This window comes from the organism of the source record quoted next, unplaced genomic scaffold (genome assembly GCF_019419815.1).
Source record: "Pyrus x bretschneideri cultivar Hongxiangsu unplaced genomic scaffold, Pyrus_bretschneideri_v1 Contig61, whole genome shotgun sequence".
NCBI classification, from domain to species: Eukaryota; Viridiplantae; Streptophyta; class Magnoliopsida; order Rosales; family Rosaceae; genus Pyrus; species Pyrus x bretschneideri.
The window spans coordinates 468,376-484,751 of record NW_025999800.1 but is presented as its reverse complement, the minus strand read 5'-3'; the positions used below and the strand labels follow the sequence as shown (position 1 = coordinate 484,751).

At 38.0% G+C, this 16,376-nt stretch overlaps 2 protein-coding genes across 3 annotated transcripts; both read left to right on the top strand.

Moving 5' to 3' along the window:
• Nucleotides 1–6,366: 6,366 nt before the first annotated feature.
• On the top strand, nucleotides 6,367–8,097 carry LOC103929283 (calcium-dependent protein kinase SK5). Its single transcript, XM_009338448.3, has one exon. The coding sequence runs from the start codon at nucleotides 6,388–6,390 to the stop codon at nucleotides 7,882–7,884; it is 1,497 nt and encodes a 498-aa protein (XP_009336723.1). The 5' UTR covers nucleotides 6,367–6,387; the 3' UTR covers nucleotides 7,885–8,097.
• A 3,454-nt stretch (nucleotides 8,098–11,551) lies between these two features.
• Nucleotides 11,552–15,806, top strand: LOC103929282 (dnaJ homolog subfamily B member 7). Of its 2 annotated transcripts, none has more exons than XM_009338446.3 (6): nucleotides 11,552–11,922; nucleotides 12,341–12,434; nucleotides 12,535–12,605; nucleotides 13,065–13,121; nucleotides 14,427–14,669; nucleotides 15,274–15,806. In XM_009338446.3, the coding sequence occupies exons 1-6, from the start codon at nucleotides 11,818–11,820 to the stop codon at nucleotides 15,424–15,426; spliced, it is 723 nt and encodes a 240-aa protein (XP_009336721.1). In that variant the 5' UTR covers nucleotides 11,552–11,817; the 3' UTR covers nucleotides 15,427–15,806. The 2 variants fall into 2 exon arrangements, with proteins under 2 accessions (XP_009336721.1, XP_009336722.1); XM_009338447.3 differs by having other exon boundaries at nucleotides 15,270–15,806.
• The last annotated feature ends 570 nt before the right edge of the window (nucleotides 15,807–16,376 follow it).

Genomic DNA, 16,376 nt, shown 5'->3' with positions numbered 1-16,376 from the left:
AAAAAAAAAAAAAAGCTAATTTTTATATGATTTCTTTTAAAGAAAAGTACAATATTTTAAATGATTTTTGAGATTTGTATAATTCATCACTTTGGTATCTGAGATTTGAAATCAATAGAATGGTCCGTATCATCAATCATTTTGGTCCTTTTGTGAAACATTATGTTAAATAATGATCAAAATGATAAAAATACTCTTAATTTAATAAATAATAGGACAAATGATTTGACAAAAATTAAGAATATTTTTATTATTTTATTCTTATTTAATAGATATTTTTTATGAAAGACCAAAATGATTGATGATAAAGAATCTTAGTTATCAATTCTATCGATTGTAAATCTTAATGATCCAAATGATCATTTGAGTTATCCAAACTCTATTCATCATTTTGACTCAAAATCATTTAAATATATATCATGAAGAACTGTACTAAAAGTATCCTTAAATTAGATATAAAATCGATGATAATTAACATATTGAAAATGCATGGCCAGCCTTTCATTCAAGATCTACTTTGATTGTTGTAAAGATAAGTAAAGCATGTCATAATTCACATCTGGAAAATGCATGACAGGCCTTTCTTGTTTTCTTTTGGGGGAATTTGGAAACAACATATCCGACACAAATATAAAAATCTTTGTTTTTTCCTTCAAGGCATGCTTTTTCTTTTATATACTATTGGTTAGTATAATATATGGAGATTTATTTGTTATTTCGCGTGGATATTAAGAAGATGAGATAGCGTTTAAATTTAAAATGTAGTAGGTTGAAAATGAATATCTTATTTATCATGGCATTCAACTATTAACAAATATTTTAAGTTAAGAGAAATATCACTATACTGTATTATATAAATAATTATTCAAGTGTTACTTTTAATTCTATTTTCTTTTGTAATGTTCTTTTATCTGAATTGATTAATGAGTGTCTTTAATTTAAACATGATTGTGGATGCAAATTTCCGTCTTCTTCTTCTTGGACAAAAATACACCTGCAAAATAATTAACACCTTGGGTCATGACCAAGAGCCTCACGTGCCCATGATGAATGGGGGGGAACTTTGGCGAAGAAACTCCGATGCCAAAGTTAGAATTTAAGGGAAAAGTAGAGAATTTGGAGAATTTAGTAAGAGAGTTGGAATTAGGTTTTTGGAAGAAATGTGAGCTATTTATAGGGGTGTGGCCAACCCTATTTGGAGAAAAGGGGTTCGGCCGCTTAAGGTGTTTTTTGGATGTAAGATATTATGTTAGATCCCACATCACCCAGAGGAGTAGATCTTCTATGCCTTATATGTACATGCCCACTTCCATATAGCACGAAGCCTTTTAGGAGCATACTGGCTTCAGTTCCATCAGAACTCCGAAGTTAAGCGAGTTTGCACAAGAGCAATCCGAGGATGGATGACCCACTAGGAAGTTCTCGTGTGAGTTCCCAAAAACAAAACCGTGACGGCATGGTTAGGGCCCAAAGCGGATAATATTATGCTATGGTAAAGGCAGGGCCTGAGATGTGGTGGAGCCCGGGGCTAGGATTTGACAATTTGGTATCAGAGCCAATCCCTGGTCAGAAATGTGTCGACGAGGACATCGGGCCCCTAAGGGAGGTGGATTGTTAGATCCCACATCGCGCAAGGGAGATGATCTTCTATGCCTTATATGTACATGCCCACCTCCATATAGCATAAGGCCTTTTGGGAACTCAGTTGGCTTCGAGTTCCATCAGAACTCCCAAGTTAAGAGAGTTCGGGCGAGAGCATTCCAAGATGGGTGACCCACTAGTTCTCATGTGAGTTCCCGGAAACAAAACTGTAAGGGCGTGGCCAGGGCCTAAAGCTAACAATATCGTGCTACGGTAAAGTTGAGCCTAGGTCAGGATGTGACATATTATGTCAAAATAGTATCTTATAATCAATTAGGAAATTAATTAGAAATTTAATTAATTAAGAAATTAATCAATTAATTTAGGTAATTAATCCTATTTTGAATGAATAATCGAAGGTTGCCTTGTGGGGAAGATTTGATGAGGATGGATGAAATAGGTTTTGAATAAATACCTATTTTGATCACTTTTGACCTTGATTGAGTCGTGATTGTCCGTTGCTTGCTCGTAAGAGTTTCAGTGTGTCTCGAGGGTGATTTTATCTTTTTCACCCAAGAATCCATGTGTCGCCTCCATATTTTTCTTGATTATTTTTTGCTCCACAAATGCCCCCACACCTGCTAGGCTACTCATAGGAAAGGGCAACAAGTGTAGAGATCTCCAACTTTGATACAGATTCTCACTTGGACTTGGAATTAGATTCTTCTAGAAAGGGAAATAAATCGCCTCCAAAGCCTATTTAAGCCTATCTTAAGGACGGGATTAAATCAACTTCGGACGAGTAATTATTTATCCCTACAAGAAAGAGAGAAAATTAGAAGATATTTGTTCCCTCTCCTCTTGCACTATTTTTTGCTTGCCCGTGCAAAGAACCGTCTTCCGTTAATTTCTTTGACTTCCTCGCGCCGCATCAATGTAAGAAAAACTTAATTCTCCTTATCTTCTTCTTGGGTGGTGCTGCCACGAGGCAGCCATCGAGGTGGTGCAGCACGTCGGCTGCAAGGGCTAGGAGTCGACTTGGCATGGGCTAAGGACATGGTGTCGCAAAGCCATTACTTGTGCTGCTCGGCTTGACTAAAACCAAGGACTGGCTCGGCGTGGGCTGAGAAAGTGGCATGGCATAGGCCACGGTTTGGGCTGCCTCTTCTAGGCTGCTTGCCAAAAATGAGGAAACTGCTTAAGTTTGATTTATCAGCAGCCGTAGATAGAGTAGTCAAGGATGGAGCTGCCAAGATCGGAATTGCTAAAGATGAAATGTCGGACGAGTGAACTGTTGGGTGTAAAGTGGTTGCTGCCCCCTGATCATTTGCTACCTAGTTAGTCTTCAAGCATTTGATCTTTTGAGCTATGTGGCCTTCTCACATTGGAGAGCTTACCTAGCTGGGTGTTGGGGAATTGGTTTACCCTTTCGCACTGGAGAGCTTACCCATATAGGTGTCGGGGAATTAGTTTGCCCTCTCACAATGGAGAGCAATTAGTTTAACCTTTAGCACTAAAAAGCAGACACATATGGGTGTCGGGGAATTAGTTTACCCTCTCACACTGAAAACAATTAGTTTAACCTCTCGCACTAGAGAGCAAACCCTTATGGGTGTTGGGAATTGGTTTACCCTCTCGCACTGAAGATTAATAGTTTAAACTCTCGCATTGGAGAACAGACCCATATGGGTGTTGCGTAATTGGTTTACCCTTTCGCACGGAGAGCAATTAGTTTATCCTCTACCATTGGAGAGCTTACCCAGATGGGTGTCGGGGAATTAGTTTACCTTCTCGCACTAGAGAGAAATTAGTTTATCCTTTCGCACTAGAGAGTTTGCCCAGATGGAGGTTTGAGCAGTTGTTGTAGACAGCAGTTGAGCCTGGCTTATGAATAACTTCTTGAATCTTCATTACGAATAAAGAAATAAATTAATTGTGCTGCAAGGTAGAAACTACATAACAAACTGGATAGTCCTCAGCTTGCAAGGTCTTGTTCGTCGAGCTGCCTGAGACTTTGAACTTATATGGATAGTTCCCCTGCTTGCATAGGCCATGTCGTTGACCTGTCAAGATACTTGTCGCTTTGGCCCTCTTTTATCAGCTTCTCAAGGTACTATTTCCACTTCTGGCAGCTGTTGGTAATATGGCCTGGTCCTTGATGGAATGCGCAATACTTTGTCTAATCCAGCCTAGTAAGATCACCCTTCATGGGTGGCGACAGTTCGAACCAAGGTTCATTCTTAAGCTTACGGAGAATTTGGTCGACTGAGACTATGAACTTGGTGAATGTTTCGGGCGCTGAGTCTTCTCTCGTCGGGGAACATTCCATGCGCTTCTTTTCCAACTCGTTTTTGTTAGACTGCTTGGCCTCGTCCCATAATGCGTGCTTCTCCGCCAAAGTATATAAAGCTGCCAAGGTCAGTTCTTCTCCCACGATCAATTTTTCGAATAAATGGTGTTCGGTGTGAAGCTAATTTCTGAATGCTTTGGCTGCACCTTGGGCTTGGGTTGTGCTCTTAGCACTGTGGGCTTTGCCGAGGGTGGTTGCCATGGTGGCCATCGTGGTGGTTACTACAATGGTGCCCCGTTGGGGTGGTACCTGCTCCACTCATCGTCGTGTTGAGCCTTGTGGATCGCAGTGGTCCTAATTCTTGAACGTTGGAATTTTCATTTGTCGAGGTTTTCGAATCTCTTGTCATTGTACTTTTCTTTCACGTTTTATTGAAGAATTTTTATAAATAAAAATTCGAAGAATAAGAACGTACGAAAAATTTACAAATGAAAGAAAACGAAAAACCTTGAATGAGAGAGTCTTCTACAAGTCGTGTGACTCAAACTCTCAATGAAAACACCAATTTGTGGATGCAAAATTTCCTTCTTCTTCTTCTTCTTGGACGAAAATGTACCTGCAAAACAATTAACATCTTAGGTCAAGGTCAAGAGCCTCACGTGCCCAAGATGAATAGGGGGAGGGGACTTTGGCTGAAGAACCTCTGATGCCAAAGTTAGAATTTGAGGGAAAAGTGTTTAGAAAAATTTGGAGAATTTAGCAAGAGAGTTGGAATTAGGTTTTTGGGAGAAATGAGAGCTATTTATAGAGATGTGGCCGGCCCTTATTTGGAGAAAAGGGGTCCGGCCACTTATGGTGTTTTTAGGATGTAATTGCAAGATATTATGCCAAAATAATATATTGCAATCAATTAGGAAATTAATTAGAAAATTAATTAATTAGGAAATTAATCAATTAATTTAGGTAATTAATCCTATTTTGAATGGATTATTGAAGGTTACCTTGTAGGGAGGATTTGATGAGGATGGATGAAATTGGTTTTGAATAAATACTTATTTTGATCACATTTGATCTTGATTGAATCGTGATTGTTCGCTGCTTGCGCGTAAGAGTTCCGGTGTACCTCAAGGGTGATTTTATCTTTTTCACCCAAGAATCCACGTATCGCCTTTATATTTTTCTCAATTATTTTTGAGTCCACAATAATTTTCTAACATGTATGATTAATTAAATTGGTTCTTTATTTCACTTCATCACACTCACTTTCTTATATTCCAATTATTTAGAATTTATCGAATCTTGATGCATGAACTGATGACCAAAAAATTCCAAATTATTTAATTTTTCCAAGACCTTGCCTTTTGGGACCACATGTGCTTGTAAGAATATCTGCTTATGGTGAAGCCCATGATTCATTGTCCAACCACAATTTGCATGATGGCCTCAAAGAACTTGTGTGTGTGTGTGTGTGTGTGTCACCATGATTCATTGTCCAACCACAATTTGCACGATGGCCTCAAAGAATATAAATATATATATATATATATATATGATATATGTATATATTAGATCTGCTTCACAAACTTTGACATGATTGTAGAGCCAATCTAACTCTGGTACAGTACGTTCGTTGTATCGGATTATTTCGAACTGAACTATTTTCAAAGAGCTGAGAAAACGAGCTAAGTAAAACCAAGACAAAGCGGAGCAATGGTTTTAGCAATCCCATACTTCTCAGAGGCCCACGCTAAGAACTCCTAGCAAAGAGTCGAAGTGAGTCTGGTGCAATCCCATTAAATTAATCCCCTACTAAATATGGGACTACACTAATAATTAATCTAGTATAGTCTAATAAAACTTAGAGAGCTCAAACAAACACTCTTAAATAATTGTAGTTTAAGGTTTTAAGCCAATCAAACAAGCTCATTAATTTGATATACACCAACACTGCTACTAGGGATAGATTTCTTTTTTTTCTACTGATATGTTGGATCTCAATTCCTTATACCAAAGCAAGCATCATACCAAATAACAAGATGTGAGAGAAAACAAATACGAGTACATTATCGTTTTATTTTTGTGTCGTCGTCATCTAAAATTATGTAACCGTGATGATAACAACATTATGCACCGCTAAAATCATTATCCTTGCTCGTACGCTTAATTGAATTCACCTTCAATAAAGTATATAGACCAGATTAGATTCCTAATGAAAAAAAAAAGAGAGAAGTTTGAAACTAGTGACACTAAAAGTGCAAAAAGCAAGAGATTGAATTTGTGAAACAAATATGATAAATTCCAATCCAGAAATAGTAAAATATCTTGCTGCACTAATTGTCAATTCAAAATTGGGTCAGATGCAACCTCTCTCTATCTCAGAAGAAAAAAGCAAAAAAGTTTGAAATTGTGGCAGGAGAGAGAGAGAGAGAAAGTTCTAGGCCTTGAGAATTGTTAGGTCATCAGTCATCATCTTCCATTTTTTCCTCAAAGTAGCAGAGCTCTCTGATCTCACTGCAATGAGCAGCAAATCAAGCTCAGCTGCCAAAGCATCATCAAAGGCGACGACTTGGGTCCTACCCTACAAGACCCAGAACCTCACTGACCTCTACTCTTTGGGGAGGGTCCTTGGACAGGGCCAGTTCGGCACCACCTACCTCTGCACCGAAATCTCCTCCGGACACCCCTACGCCTGCAAGTCCATCCCCAAGCGCAAGCTCCTCTGCCGGGAGGACTACGAGGATGTCTGGCGAGAGATTCAGATCATGCACCACCTCTCCGAGCACCCCCACGTCGTCAGAATCCGCGGCACCTATGAGGACGCCGCCGCCGTTCACTTGGTCATGGAGCTCTGCCGCGGCGGCGAGCTTTTCGATAGGATAGTGAAGAAGGGGCAGTACAGCGAGCGGGAGGCGGCGAAGCTGATCAAGACCATTGTTGGGGTTGTGGAGGCTTGTCATTCGCTCGGGGTTATGCATCGGGATTTGAAGCCGGAGAACTTCTTGTTCGACAGCGAGGAAGAAGACGCGGCGCTGAAGGCGACGGACTTCGGTCTCTCTGTATTCTACAAGCCCGGCGAGACTTTTTGTGACGTTGTTGGAAGTCCGTATTACGTTGCCCCTGAGGTGCTGCGGAAGCACTACGGGCCGGAATCGGATGTGTGGAGTGCAGGGGTGATTCTGTACATTTTGCTAAGTGGGGTTCCGCCGTTCTGGGCGGAGACGGAGATTGGGATCTTCCGGCAGATTTTGCAGGGGAAGTTGGATTTTGAGTCCGAGCCGTGGCCTGGGATTTCTGATAGTGCACGTGACCTGCTCAGTAAAATGCTTGAGAGAAACCCAAGGAAAAGGATCACTGCCCATGATGTGCTTTGCCATCCTTGGATCGTAGATGACACGATTGCGCCCGATAAGCCGCTGGACTCGGCTGTTCTGTCGAGGTTGAAGAAGTTCTCCGCCATGAACAAGCTCAAGAAAATGGCACTGAGAGTGATCGCGGAGCGGCTGTCGGAGGAGGAGATTGGCGGGCTGAGGGAGCTTTTTAAGATGATTGATGCAGATGGGAGCGGAAGCATCACGTTCGATGAGCTGAAAGAGGGGCTGAGGAAAGTGGGGTCTGAGCTAATGGAGTCAGAGATCAAGGATCTCATGGAGGCGGCTGACATTGACAACAGCGGGACGATTGACTACGGCGAGTTTCTGGCGGCGACGGTGCACTTAAACAAGCTGGAGAGGGAGGAGAATCTGCTGTCGGCGTTTTCGTTTTTCGACAAGGACGGAAGCGGGTTCATCACCATTGATGAGCTGAGTCAAGCATGCAGGGAGTTTGGATTGGGGGAGCTGCATCTGGAAGACATGATCAAGGAGATTGATCAGGATGATGATGGGCAGATAGATTATGGGGAGTTTGCTGCAATGATGAGGAAGGGGAATGGGGGAGGGATTGGGAGGAGAACAATGACAAGGACAATGAATTTGGGGGATGCTTTGGGGCTTGGAGACCAACTAACTGATTAGAACAAGTTCTACTTCACTTGGAGTTGGTGGTGAACCCTTTTTGTTTTGGTGATTAGAACTAGATCTGAGGAAAGTCTTTTGGGTTAAATCTTAATTGTCATTACAAGCAGAAAGAAAATACTAATCTTGGGTATGGATTCAAGGTTAAATCTTCTTCTGTAATGTAAGCAAAAGATGGTAGTTGGAATTGCAATGTTTTCTTGTTTTGTTCAATGTGGATTAAAGCAAACTATTTTGGTATATATGGAAAGCAACTTGCTTAGAACGGATTTACGGCCGCACAGCATTTCGGTTCAATAATACACCATCAAAGAACGAAAATTTTCATTTCGATTCAATAATACACTATCAAAGTACGAAATTAGAGCAATGATACAGTGGTGATGAACTCATTTCATATACGTTTTTGCAGTTACAAAACTCATTTCTTGTTCTAGCCCAATACCCGAAACTTCGACTCTCCACTTTATGTGGCCTTTATTTTCTTTTAGCCCAGTAGACTTCATTCTGTTTTATCGAGTTGTCCTATTAATTTTTTTTTTTTTTTTAAACCAACGTTATTATCTATGCCAAGAAAATGGAGTGGACTTAATCTCATTAAATTTGAATCACAAAACAAACACAAACTTTAATGGAAACGTTTTGAGTAAGAACATGACAGACTTGTAATTGACATGCAAAGACATAATCTAATTTATAACAATGATGGAGGCAGCAGCCTTCTAGATTTAGGATTTTTGTTGTTGTAGACTTATTTTGTTTGGGTATTTTTGTTATATTTTCTTTTAAGTTATACTTGTATTTGGACTGTCTTTGAGCTTTCTATTTTATTTAATAATTTGTATTAAGTTTGAACCAAAAAAAAAAAAAAAAAAACCATGAAGACGGACATAATTCCCATAAAATTATTACTAGAATGGATTGAGTACCACTAATTTCATGTTAAGAAATGCTAAGAATACTTTCAAAAGTGAAACTTTTTATGGCCTACCTTGCACCTCACAGTTTAATGTCAATTTTCGTGTCAGCACTATAAAACATTATGATAAAAACATAAAGTTACAGAATCTATGAACAATCCCATTTTAAAACAGGATCCTTTCCGAATTTTTTGTGAGGGATCCGGAGGACCACATCATCCTGACCATTTAGTTTAAAATCGTGCGGCCTAATATTAAATTTACTTTTTAAAACTTACTTGAAGCAAAACCAGGGGCGATGCACCTCTGTTTTCCTCCTCTTTCTCCCCATGTCTCATATCCTAGCAACCGACAAAGCACAAACTTGAGTTCTTACAGGTCAAAAATTTCACTGATTAAATACTAAATCAACACTAACTTATGGACATGCCGAATTCTTTCTATTTTTTGGGTCAAAATTCCAAGTTCGAGAAGAGGAGATGGAAGTGTTTTCTACAAGTGATTGAACTGGCAGCTTTGGTGGACCCAAACGAAAAGGTGAATAGACCTCACCGCGATCATCGTACATGTGAATTGAATCCACTCTGAATCTGTTTTTGGTTGAATTTTAGAAATTCTCAAATCGTGTCCGTTTATTATATATTGTAAGGTCAGTTTTTGTCAGATACTATTCAAATTTAATTTTAAATAAAACATTTAAAATAATTTATAACCATACAATATATGATAAATGAAAACGATTTGAAAATTTCTAAGATCCTCATAAAGAGAATTCGGACTTCGCACTTGACAGCTGGTACATAAATTCTCTAGAAGCTACAAGACGTATGCCTTTTTAGTTTCTCGTGTCATTTGTATCAACGTGTTATCCAAATTGGAGGAGGCATTTTAGCGTGTGCGTACTCCATACTACTAACAAGGCCATCAAACACATGCTATGCTTGATTCAGTGACACAAGTGTTCATTTTTTTCTTTAATTTTACTGCTATTAAAGGTTAGAGACAAGGATACGTAACTATCACATTAATTTAAAAATAGAAAATTTTGAACCTAAGATGCATAGGTAAAAATTTAATGCGTTATTCATTAAAATATTGAACTACATGTAATATCACAAATTCAATTAAACAATAACTTCACAAGAATAACATTAAAACCTAAATTTAAAGAAAAATTAATAGAAATAGATTTAAAATTTTAAATCTTAACTAAAAGCATTCAAGTAACTTTATTTAATGGCTACGCTGAATTGCAAACTTTTGCAACTGGATAAGATTACAAACACTGAAAGTAGAGTATTTGACGATTATTGGAAGTTGTGTTAGAAACCAATTAAGACTGTTAATTTTGAGTAGGGGTGCAACTTGAATTGGTCCAATCCGAACTCGTTCATGTCCAACTCGACTTTAAAGCCGAATAAATAGTTTTTTTTTTTTTTTTTAGCTATAACCCGCATGAACCCAACATAATTTCAACTCGTTAATTGATTGGGTTGAGTTGGATTGATCATTTGCTTATCCATCCCCAACCCGACTAACCAAACCCAATCTAACCAGATTGTAACCCATATTAATTAATGCTCATACTACACCTAAGAGAGCCAAGTCCAAAAATCATCGCCCTTTCTAATATTTTTTTAATAAATTATCCTTAATAATTACGAAGCTTTTAGGGAATAAGAGGCTTTGATTAGTCAGCCCATATTCGTAGTCTCTAAATTCTAGAGCTTTATAGTAGATTGATTTATGAAATTAAAGTTAGTTAGCTTTGATGTTACTTGGCTTAATTTTTTAGGAATTCTTAGAAATTATGTTGTTACAAGATTAAACTTGAAAAAGTTGACTCTAACCCAATCCAAGTAAACCTTAACCCAATTAAACCTGAGCCCAAATGAACCCGAATGAAACCCAATATGAACTTGAGTCCGAATTGTAAAAGTTGGGTTAGGATTGGATTGACCTTTCAACTCGCCCAACCCATCCGAGTTGCATCCCTAATTTTGAGGCAGCATTACAATTCTTTCAACAAACATTTCTATCAAGCAAGTGACCCTTTACCATGGTGGTGAAAAGGTATTGAGCTCTTACATAACGACGTGGGTTTAAACTCAATCGATGATTAATTTAACAAAACCTATCGTTGGACAAAATAAAAAAAAAACCAACGGTTTCTACCAAACATCAGATTCCAAAATGTTGCTATCTTTTATCAATTTTCTTTTTTTAGAGAGAAAAAAATGAAACTAAGGAACTTTATGTTGAAAATTGAAAGATTCAAAAAACCAGTTCATGCTTCATATTTCTTTTAGTTGAAAAATAGTGAGAGAATGGGTATTTATTTCAATTTAAAATTTTCAGCCACTTCAAGCCAAAGTTATTTTAATTCACTGAAAACTCTCAACTCGATTTTTGTGTTTTCATTAAAACTTGAACTTCAAAGCTTCAAGGGATGGTAAAGTAAAAACATTAACTCATGACAGTATGACATTTAATAAACGGTCAAGATCAATTGATCCCAGGGTCTCATAATAAGAAACCCGTAGAGGATCCTGGTCTGTTTTAGTTGACGTCAAAAAGGGCTTCAGAAACACGTGAGAAAGAGAACCTTCTGGATTCACAATCTGCATAAATATCTACCTCCTCTCGCGCACTCTCAACCGTCCATCACGAAAGATCCTCCAAATCGATTAAATTAAAATAAAATAAAATAAAAAAACTATTTAAATGGGGCTGGTTTCTGGAGTGTTCCTTCAATTGGGCCTCGGTGTCTATTTGCAAAAGGGGTGGAGGCTGCTCATGTTTTCCTTTTCCTTCCCCCTTCGATTACAAGTTCCGTGTTCCGTATGACAAAGATGTAGTTTTCGTACGACATAAAATCTTTGTGTTTTGTGTTTTGTTCTGGGATTTTGGGTCCTATAATTTGTCGACAAGAAACGAACGAGGAAATTAAGGTTTTTTGTTGGGTATTTTTGGATTTGGTTTGAATTGAAGGAGGTGGAAGGAGGGAGGAGAAATGGCGGATGGGGAAGAGAAAGGCAGTGACTTCTATGCAGTTTTGGGGTTGGAAAAGGAATGCACAGACTCGGAGCTCAGAAATGCCTATAAGAAACTTGCACTGGTTAGAATTTTTTTTTTTTTTTTTAAACTAAATTTCATCACCATTTTTGCACAATTGAATTTAAACCCCTCTTTTGACAATTCTTTCATTTGGGTCCTTTTAGAATTGAAATTTAGAGGTAAAGTAGTAATCTTTTTCTGAATTGAATTTCTGGGTCTTTGGCAAATCGTTGAAAAATGGGACCTTTCTACTATTTGCTGGGGTTGAACATCATTGGGTTCCTTCAAAACTTCTGGGAAATTGGGTTTTCAGGATGCAAATCCCGGAAATGGGTTTTCACTGCATGATCAAAACAGGTTAGAAAGATCGAAAAAGTTTGAAACTTTTCTGGGATTCTTGGGAAATTCGGGGAATTGTGTATTTTTCTTTAATTTATTGAATATTTTTGTTGATTTTTTTATATGCTTTGCTGGTGTAGAGATGGCATCCGGATCGGTGTTCGGCCTCCGGAAATTCTAAGTTCGTGGAAGAAGCCAAGAAGAAATTCCAGGACATCCAAGAAGCCTATTCTGGTAATTTCAGCCTCTAATTCTCATTTAATTATTAACTATTAATTATTTTTTTAGTGAATTGGTCACGAGGGAAGCGTGTGGTCTGTTTTTTGTTGAACAGTTTTATCTGACGCGAATAAGAGGTTTCTGTACGATGTTGGGGCCTATGGCAGTGATGATGACGAAAACAATGTAAGCTTTTTTTTTCTTGGGATTTGATTTGGTCCGGCACTCAAAATATTTTAACTGCTAGTTCTTTATTTAAAAATACAAAAATTAGAATTTAATTAATTAGCGGACTCTATACTATTGAATTTACAGCTTTATCTACACTTTTACTGCTCACTTTTGACCATTTAACCAATCACAGTAGGACTCTATTTAGAGATGATGATTTCCGCACCCCCCGTTACACTCAATGCATTTAATTAGCGTGAGCGGAAATCGTATCCCTATAATAGCACTTGCATAGTCCCTACGGTTATTTTCAAGTTTCACATTCATCCCTGTATATTCAATTGTATCAAATTTGGTAGTTTATAAACTGTTCCAATCCGATGACATTCGCCAATGTTTATTTATTACTTGTATGAAATCCGTCAAATGTAGCCGCCCACCAGATGACCAATTTAAAATTTGTTATTGGTGCAGGGGATGGGTGAGTTTTTGGACGAGATGGCAGTGATGATGCGCCAAACGAAGCCTAATGTATGTACAAATTCACCTTTCTTCCTTTTTAATTTTCGACTTCCCTGCGTTTACTAATATATATATATATATATATATATATATGTTTTAAACACGTTGAAATAGATTAGGGAAAAAATGGGATGCAAAAAAAATAAAAAGCTTTTCGCTTTTTGGGAAAACCTACGTTTTTGGTTTACTTTTGCTTTCCCTTGAGCCCTCACTTTTGCCAAGACATTCTAGAAAAGCGTGTTGAAGGGCCATTTAGTCCTGTTAAAATGGATAGGTCCAACTACAATTGCAGTAACATCCTGGTGAAGTCTATTCCTGAAGGGCCCATTAGTTAGGGCCTTGACCGCAGGAGGGTGTAGCCTTGTCGCTCATCCTTCTGTGCTCTAGTTTGAATCTATCTTCTTTTAGTACGGATTAAAATACCGCTCAAATATAAAAATTTAGTCACTGTGGACCCACCAATCCCATGATGCAGTTTTATTTGTTTAATTGCGATCTGGGGAAGCCCAAGACGAAGGGAAGGCATTGAGGTGCCACTGGCCCACCACTTAGTGATAAATTTATAGTTATGAGAAGAAATTCATCAGGTGTCACCTGGCATGTGACAGAAGTGCACTGCACTTGTTCTGTGTTCAAATGCCTATATTTTCATGAGTGAGTAGAAAATATTTGTAATTAGAGGTTTGTTAGTTGTAGTTACTAACCCGCGTGTGGGCAAGTATAAGCTGTTGATTTGTATGAGATCTCTGTTAGCTGTAGTCACTTCCATTTCCGGCAAAGGGCATCGGCCAGTAATAATCTCAAAAACATTAAGGAAGTATACATAAATAAAACTTTTTACACTAAAAAGAGACTAAACAGACAATTTAGGGGCACTAAAATGTGTTCTATAGCCTGTTTAGTGCTCATTCAGTGAGAAATGATATTTTTTTATTCAAGATTTGAAAAAGTTATATTAATTCGTATTTTCGAAAATATTAAGGACACCCAAAAACATGGGATCTAACATTTTTGAAGGGGTATGCGCTAGTCGCATCAGCTATGCTGAATGATTGAGAGCTTGTTTTGTCTAAAATATCATATTTTGTTGTTCATCTTTTTCCACGTTTAATAAAAATTGTGAGCTGAACATTCTGACTAATCATAAATCTATCTGGTAATGCAGTGAGAAACTTTAGGAACTTCCAGTCTTTTTTAGTTTCTATACGAATGGAAGTTTCTAGAGAAATTTCATCGTGACTAATCCTTTGATGATGCCGATAATGATATTGTTTCCGAGTACCTACTGACATATGAAGAATGCGTAATTGACAGGAAAATGGGCAGGAGACCTTTGAAGAATTGCAGAATCTTTTTGATGAAATGTTTGAAGGGGATACTGGGAGTTATGGGTCAGTCTCTCACCCTCCTAGTTCCTGTTCTACGTCTTCGTATGTGTCCTATTGTGAAAGATCAAGTTCCAGTACTAAGCGGAATTGCTCCGAAATGAACTATGAGAAGGCGACCTTGGACGATCCTTCTGGCTTCGACACTCATTTTCAGAGCTTTTGTTTAGGGGTCAGTACCCTCCTCTTTATGCTTAGTAACCTGATTTTGTCTTATCGTGCTTTTAATATGAGACCTATAGACGGCGGTTCTTTTGATATGCTACTGAAATCCAGTGTGGAGGATTACGCTCCATATTCCGTTATCCTTATAAAACCCAAGGCACTGAAATTTAGATATTTTAGTCTTATGTCGAAGTCCTAGGCGCTTAAATTAATCTACTTTTCATATAAGTTCACAAAGGAATCCAATTACTGACCAGAGTAGGAGTCAAATTTGATCGTTATTGAATAAATAATACAACCAAATGGTCGGCTAGAGCGACTTTCGTGCCATCTAGTAATATCGGAACTGTGTCTTAACAAGTGCTTAATGTATTATGTGTGCATTGTGAAACTGGTGAAGGCATTATCTTCTTAAGTAAAATAACATTTGGAGCAAACAAATGTGGACTCTGAACTTAAGCCTTAAGGTATGAAAAAATAAGCATCAAGTGCTCTTTCGGTTTCTTTGTATAATAAATAAATGTATTGTGCCAACTACCTCTTCTTTCCCTTTTTTCCCCTTCATTTTGTCACTTGTTGTAATGTATTTGTGATTGGTGCTATGAAGACAGGTGGAAAGCCTTCAAGACATCGGGGAGGGGACGGCAGCAAGAGAAGTGATTCGCGCAGAAGCCATCGGTAATCGAAGGCGGGGCAGGAAACAAAAGGTTACATCTGGTAATGATGTTTCTTCAAACGACTACTCTGGTATATCAGCTAGATGAAGTTATTGATCCTTTTACTTATGGACTTATTTGGGAACTTATTTGGCAAAATTTTAAATCATCCTGGAGAGTGCAGAAGAGTAACACCACCACCACCATGAGGAATTTACTCGTTACTTCTAGGCAGCTTTGTGCAGGTTTAGCAGAGGGTGGAATGGGTTTAGGGTTTAAGCTTTCATTGTTGCAATTCCTGCCATGCCATACTATTAGTGGTAATGGCATTGTTTCAAAGTCGTCAATTGTAATCTCAGTTACCCATTGATGTTGGGATTTCAGTAGTTCCCCTTTCTTTATTATTTCAAATCGGAAAAAATACTTGACTCGTTACATGTAGAACGTAGTTTTTCTCATATGGACAAATAAGTTTGACTTGTGCAGAAGGTTTCCTTTTGTTTCACTGAAAATAAATTTATATGTTACGTTGTGATTACCAACCATAACTGTGATTTGTCCGTCTTAAAAAAGAAGGCAGGAATGAAAATGATGGTGGCAAAGTTGTAGTTTGGTTGTTAATCATGGGCAAGGTATAGAGAGTGGAGCCCTACAGGGCACGTGGGTGAAGACCCCACATGTGTGTTGCTAGTGACCCCTCTTCCATGCCGAGGAAAACACACATTCATCTGCTGCCGTTATGCCTTTCGCTTTCAGATGGTGAAACAACAGCAAATTGGCCCGCTAGTCCCGTCCATCTTTAGACTTATTTGCCAGTTCTCGCACATTATTATATTTGCGTTAGTTAGTCGTTGTCAAAATGAATAAATCAAGTAAAAGTAACTGTTAAAATTAAATAGAAATGCTTAAAATGTTAAAAAGGGCAAACGTGTGTTTATCTTTTTTGTTATTAAAAATATAGAAAAATTAATAAAAATGATTTGAAAGTTTTGAATTTTAACGATAAGAATAAAATAAAGGGTAACGTGAAGAGTATCATGATTGATTTTTTAGTGTAA